This window comes from Sprattus sprattus (assembly GCF_963457725.1).
Source record: "Sprattus sprattus genome assembly, chromosome: 8".
Lineage (NCBI taxonomy): Eukaryota > Metazoa > Chordata > Actinopteri > Clupeiformes > Clupeidae > Sprattus > Sprattus sprattus.
The window spans coordinates 13,936,759-13,943,230 of record NC_137927.1 but is presented as its reverse complement, the minus strand read 5'-3'; the positions used below and the strand labels follow the sequence as shown (position 1 = coordinate 13,943,230).

Here is a 6,472-nt window from a genome sequence, read left to right as displayed (position 1 = left end):
CCCTTAGATCTGAAATACTGCACGATTTAATTCAGAGAATATACCTATACATCACACATGTCGTCATAGACATACATGTTCCACACTAACATCCCATGTTTGATTTAGATAAACTGTTCAAGTTAACCTAAAGCTATAAATCCACTGTTCCTTTTACCACTCAGGACTCTGAGTATACAATAACATTTCGCTAACGTTAAGGCAAAATTGATTGAGCTAACCATTCCACTATATGTCTTCCGACTAACAGGTGTCTATTTGAATATATGTTAACAAACGGGAGCAAAAGAACGTTGCAGCATTTCACGCGGTTTATTGCTAAATTGAGCCATTTACAATTGTGTTTACGGGTTTGATTGGTTTACCTTTCGGATCGTATCGGCCAATGTATTGTTTGATGTCAGATAAAACATTAACCCTCGTTTGAAGCACGGTCTGCACGTTATCCCTTTTGTCGTTATCATGTCAGCTATATCATGATTAAAAGTAATTGCCAGCTATAGGATAAGATTGTGGGAGAAGTTGAGCAGTAGGCTACCTGTCACTGAAGTGGTTGTGCACGTGCAGTGGTCATATGACGGGATATGTAGTTTCTGCGGTTGTGTAATCATCTCCTGGAAGCACCAAGTTTCAGATCTTATCACTGGCAAAGTCTGTCGTTGGCTCTCTGTGCCCACCTCCTTTTAAGCAAAGAATTTCATCTTTGTATTAGCAAAGAGGTCTAAGTCGACATGTTTATGAAAATCAGTTGTCCCGAAAAGTATTCTGTTTAAGTTCCCTGACAAGGTCTTTTGCTTAGCCAACGTATAATAAGTGCTCCGGACTCGATCCACACTCAGAGAGACTTAATTGAGCCCAAATTGTTTTTATTGCATATTATATAATTGTATGAAATGAAAATAAGCACATATGAACATCACATATGGTTAGTGAATGACATAATTTTGCACAGCAAAATATATGAGGAAAGTTTAATTAACATACTTTTATAAAATTTACGGATGAATGGTATTTCACCATCACAAGCAGGGTTTCAATCCCTGACTATAAACAATGTCCAGACATTATTGATTATTATATTATTGCCATGTAAATAATGAATTTAAGACAAAAAGAAACTAGTCTTGTGTGATATCACAACTAATATCATTAAATTATCCAGCAATGCCATGAAACTGCTTTTAAATTAGCGTTCTAGATAGATTCCATTTTGTAATAAATGATTGCAGGCAATTTTAGTGCAACTCAGTCCAAAATACTTCAGGTCTGTATGCTACATAACTGTTTTCTGAATGCATTGTTATCCATGTTAAGTTTCTCCTCGTTTAATACTTTGGTTTTTAAATACAGACAGTGGTAAGCGATAACAAGGACTACATCTGTCACACTTCTGTTTTAATTGCAAGCACATGCTGCAAAAACTCAGTTTCCGCTTATGTAAAACCTGCTTTTGATACAAACTTGAATGCCTCCTATCTTTTCACACCAATAACAGATTTAGTGCATAGGACCACACAAATCCTATAAACCTAATTAAGCCATGACATGTATCTTTTACATCAGCCTCTGGCGTAACAACCTTCACTTTTTAGGCGTACAGATAATAAAACTATATACTTAAATTATATGTTTAAACATCAGTCTTTCATTCCAGAGTTATCCAATGCACAAGAATGGGATATGTATTAAATAAACAAACCGCTTTAAGCAACAGACACTTTAGTCCCGAAGAGGGATTGGTTCCATTTGGAAACGATGAGTTCCTTCCCCACCCCCCAGCCAGCCACATTGACTCCAGTCCGCCAACTTTCAACAGGAATGCATCAGTGCATGGGCTGTATGGAAATGGGTGCCGATGTTCGTGCAACTCATCACGGTCAACTTTTTTCAGGGGAGGGGATGGTAGCTGTCCTTTCACTTTTTTGCTGTATTCCAAAAAAGTGACTTGGTGATAAAAGAAATGTATGAATGTCATGCTGGACTCATCCAAGAAAAGTTTACAAGCACAAAAAATAAAAGAAAACCGTACATGTCCAGCATGCAGGGTAGTCCAATAACACAGTCTCTTTTTATACAAACAATATATTGTGTCTTATGTAAAATATTGCTGCTTAACATAAAATAGCAAGCATAACGCATGAGATGGTGATGGGGTAAAAATGGCAGGGTTGCAGTCTTCTTACTTTGGCAGATAAAAAAGTAAAAGGCCAAAAAAACTAAAAAACTTCATACAGAAGGTTATTACAGCGGTTTGGCAAGCACCTCTAAAAAGGCCAAACTGATGAGCTTCAGTGGTGTACACATCTGAAGGCATGCACACATAAAAAAAAATCAAGTTTGCTCAAAATATGACAATCATATTTAAAACAGTGCAAGCCAAATGAACATCGATGAAAACTCAAGAGCTCGACAAAATGCTTTAAAAACAATAGGCATGGTAATAAAAAAATAGGAAGATGGCAGGTTTCAGAGCACGCTCCAAAATGAAGTTCATAACTATTGATGACAAGTTCGATCTTTCTATGTCAAGCCCCCCGAAAATCGTATGAAAGTCAGATTGACAGGCTTGATCGAGCCTTGGTTCTCAGAAAACCAAAAAGAAAATTGTTTTGAAAGTTGGCAATATTGATTTGTCTTTGTCTAATAAACCCCCAAAAATATTTCACATAAAAAAAAACTTTTTACATGGGGCACTGACCAGCTCGGGTTGTATTTTCTCTCTTATTATTAGACGTAGACTCACATGAAAAACTCCGGGGAGGAAGGATTGTTGTCACTGCTGGAACCGTTTTCTCTGAAGCCATTGCTGATGAGCTTCTCGTATTTTTCCTTGTAGGCATCCCTCTCCCGGACCAGCCTGGAGATCTCTTGTTTGAGGTGTTCAACTTGCTGAATGAGCTGGGTCTTCTCTCCCTCCAGGACGTGCCGCTGCTGGACACGCTTGTAGCGACAGGACTGGGCATAGCCTCTGTTTTTGAGGGTTCTCCTCTTTTGTTTGAGCCGGATTACTTCTTCCTTGCTGACCCCCCGTAGCTGCCGATTGAGCTCTCGCACCGACATGGACACCAGCTGATCATCCGAAAACCGGTCATCCAAATCCATGTGCTGGTGGCTTCCCCCGGAGTGGTTCGAGACTCCCGGTACTTGATGGTGCCCGGCATTGTGATGGTGGTGGTGGTGGTGGTGGAGTGGACCTCCGTTCTGTGCGGCTGCAGCAGCGATAACTGCGGAGACCACCGCGGCGGCTGATCCCATCTCTTCCCCGGCCATGGTGCCTCCTCCTCCGGTTGCACCGGCAAACTGCTGCCCTCTAGAATAGCCATCGAATGTCTGAAGCTGGTGACTGCTGTTGATCAGCGCCTCTACTGCGTCTTCGGGGCTGAAGCCCAGAGCCTCCGGGTTCAACTGCTGCTGATAACTGGTCATCCAGTAGAAATCCTCCAAGTGTGCCTTCTGTTCGCTCCCCGAGCCCGGACTGGGCGCCGAGAAGCTTGGAGAAGGGGGAACCGAGCTGCAAGGCGTGCTCATCGGGGTGGAAGACAAGGATCCCCCGGCGATCATGCGGCTACACTGGTTGATGCTGCGATCGGGCTCCACCGGCTCCTTTTTCACTTCAAACTTCATCAGATCGAAGTCATTAACATATTCCATGGCCAGGGGACTGGTGGGCAGGTCGGAGTTGCTCATTGCCAGTTCTGATGCCATCCTCTTGCTGTTGACAGTCCTCCAAAGGGGGTGAAGAGCAGCTGTCAAACTGGACTGGTTTGGAAGAGTGTGAGCCAGCTTGATGTTGTTAAATGTATTTATCTTTAGTAAAAAAAAAAAAAAAAAGAAGAAGCTTTTCAAGGCTTTCCGGCGACGCGGTCCTAACTCTCAACTATTAGTTTTCCTTTGCAGAGTCTAATGCACAGATGCATCGGAGCTCAGCGTGTAGAAATCTTTTTCCTCGCTTTTCATAAGAATTTCGGCGGCTTTGTATTTCAAACATTGAACTGTTCAAGACAGCATTCCCTAGATCGGTAGAGTTGAGAGTTATTAGAATTATGCTAAATGCAGGCTTGAACAATGAAATTGTCCAGGCTCGTAAGAGAATTTTAAAAGGATCACGAAGCAGATGAGTTTAAAAGCATTGCTGAGTTTTATAGCTGCCTTGACGTCAGGGAAATTGACTCGACCAACGAGCCAATAGGCTCACTCGAACCGATAGCTAATTAACATATTAGTATAGAAACAAAACTTTTCTCAACTGTCAGAGGCTATCAGCTGACTGTCAGCTGAACCTCAACCTCTTAACTGTTTCGTGCACTTTTTCTTTTGCAAAATCAAAGCCTTAAAATATTAAGACCTTTTTTATCGTCAACATATGGGGCGCACATGCAAACTGTCCATAGACTTGACCCATTCGCTTTCTTTAGGCTGGTAAATAATAATAAAAAAAAATCCATCTCTTGGAATTGTTTACTTTAAACTATTTAGGAATACAATGTGTGACACTATCTATTTCAAAATATTTATAATTGTATCCGAATCTTAACCTTTTGATGAGATCCAGTGTTATGCAGCCTTACGTGTAGGCTGAACCACAATGGCAAGTCACGTTTCTGCTCTGAAGAGTGGAGACTGCCTGGCCATGCATTTGCACACAGTTAACACGGTTTTGTGTAATAACTGTCAAACGTATATTTAGAATACATTTATTTTGTCCTCACAGAGAGCGGAACACGTAGGCTACATAATCGCTTCCAAAGTTTGTTATAGGCTACTCTAACTCTAATAAATTAAAGCATGTCTGGTAATTCAATTGTTTGTGTTCACAAATGTTAAATATCACCTATGTATCCAAATTAAGATAAAATTATCCACATTCCTGCCATGGTTCTCAACGTTTTTGACAATGTCGAGACGAATCCCTTTGCCCTCTGAAAACTCAAGAGTGCCACCTTTTGGTAAAACAGATGTAGGACTTCACAAATAAAATAGGGTGATATGGCTTTCATTCTGTTGTCTGTGTGAAATGTCGTTGTGTTTTACCTTGAACAAATTACACACAAATCAGGATGCATATTTTAATGCAAGCGTGTGAAGTAATTAACGCTTGCTTTGTTGCTGAAAAGATTTCAGTTAGGCCAGGGGTGCACTACGTCACATGTCTGAGTTTCAAAACATATTTTGAAGTAGGCTGCAAGAACAACGGGCCTAATACCGGCACGGGCACCGTCGCCTCAAACTATTTTGATGTTGGTCTTTTCATAAACTACACAGAAGGTAGGCTAATGTTCAGTTGGCTTTTAGATCATGTTTGACAATCACAATTGGTGGATTGCCTACTGTCCACTTGAAGAAGTTGGCTTCTCATTGTAATGCAATTACGAACAAGGTGTTCCAAGCTCGCATAGTGCATAGCTATAAAAGCTAAATCTGAACAGTGATTCAGACGGGCTGGTCTGCCACTAGTCATACATTAAACCCGTGAACATTGCACTTTATCTGAAGTTCAACGAACAGCTGTATCTCATGTCCCACGCCTTAAATGTTTCACACAGTGTGATTCGCCGATAGGTGCCTTTGTGGGGTTTTGGTAATTTCGCTCAGAGGTAAATGTGTCTAGTTGTGGTCACTTCACTCCAAATGCTGATGAACATGCTCCAATTGTGGTTGAACAAATAACAATATGCCATTTGAAGGTGTTATCTCATCCACTGCAGTAGTGTGCTTTTCGTGACATAAAAAAAGGGGTGGGTGATCAACAGAGGTGCGTCGAGTAAAGAAAATCTGTACTCAAGTTAAAATATTATCCCATAATAATAATACAAATAATAATAATGATTATGATGACTCAAATAAAAGTAAAATAACCCATTTAAAAATACCTGAGCAAGAGTGAAACTGTATTGTTGAAAATCATAAAATGATTCTTCATATGATGAGATTTAATACACCTGTGTTATGTCCGATGTGGGGTTATGGCCAAAATATATAAAAGTTAAAATGCCAGAACCAAATCACATTTTTTACCGAATAAAACATATTTGTAGGCTGGCCTGTATATAACCATAATCTTTTAGGCCTATCATCAATGTCTCTCCAAAAGTGACACAAGTGGCTGCCCCTTCACTACAATAACATCACATTATTACAGTAACTTGGTAAATCCCAAATTATATGTTACACATGTTTATGTATCACAGTACCATAGACGGTTAAATGAGGAACGTTAACTTTAATAACATAATTCTAATGCCATCAATAAGTAACTTAAACAGCTTAACAGTGGACTATGGTTAACTTTAACTCTTTAACACTAACTTAACATTATTTTATCTCACGCTGGTGACTAGCTAGCTCCTAGCATAATATTATGTTAGGCTACCAAATACAACAGTGAAAAAAACAACTGTGCAGCCCATTTTCCCCACTGATTTCAACACAGAGACTAATGTGTTTTGATTGACTGTCATAGCGTTTCTCTGAC

The 6,472-nt window shown here is 40.1% G+C and overlaps 1 protein-coding gene across 1 annotated transcript; it reads right to left on the bottom strand.

Annotated features, from left to right (window-relative positions):
- Positions 1–932: 932 nt before the first annotated feature.
- Positions 933–4,294, bottom strand: mafa (MAF bZIP transcription factor a). Its single transcript, XM_080843810.1, has one exon. The coding sequence runs from the start codon at positions 3,703–3,705 to the stop codon at positions 2,740–2,742; it is 966 nt and encodes a 321-aa protein (XP_080699936.1). The 5' UTR covers positions 3,706–4,294; the 3' UTR covers positions 933–2,739.
- Between the last annotated feature and the right edge of the window lie 2,178 nt (positions 4,295–6,472).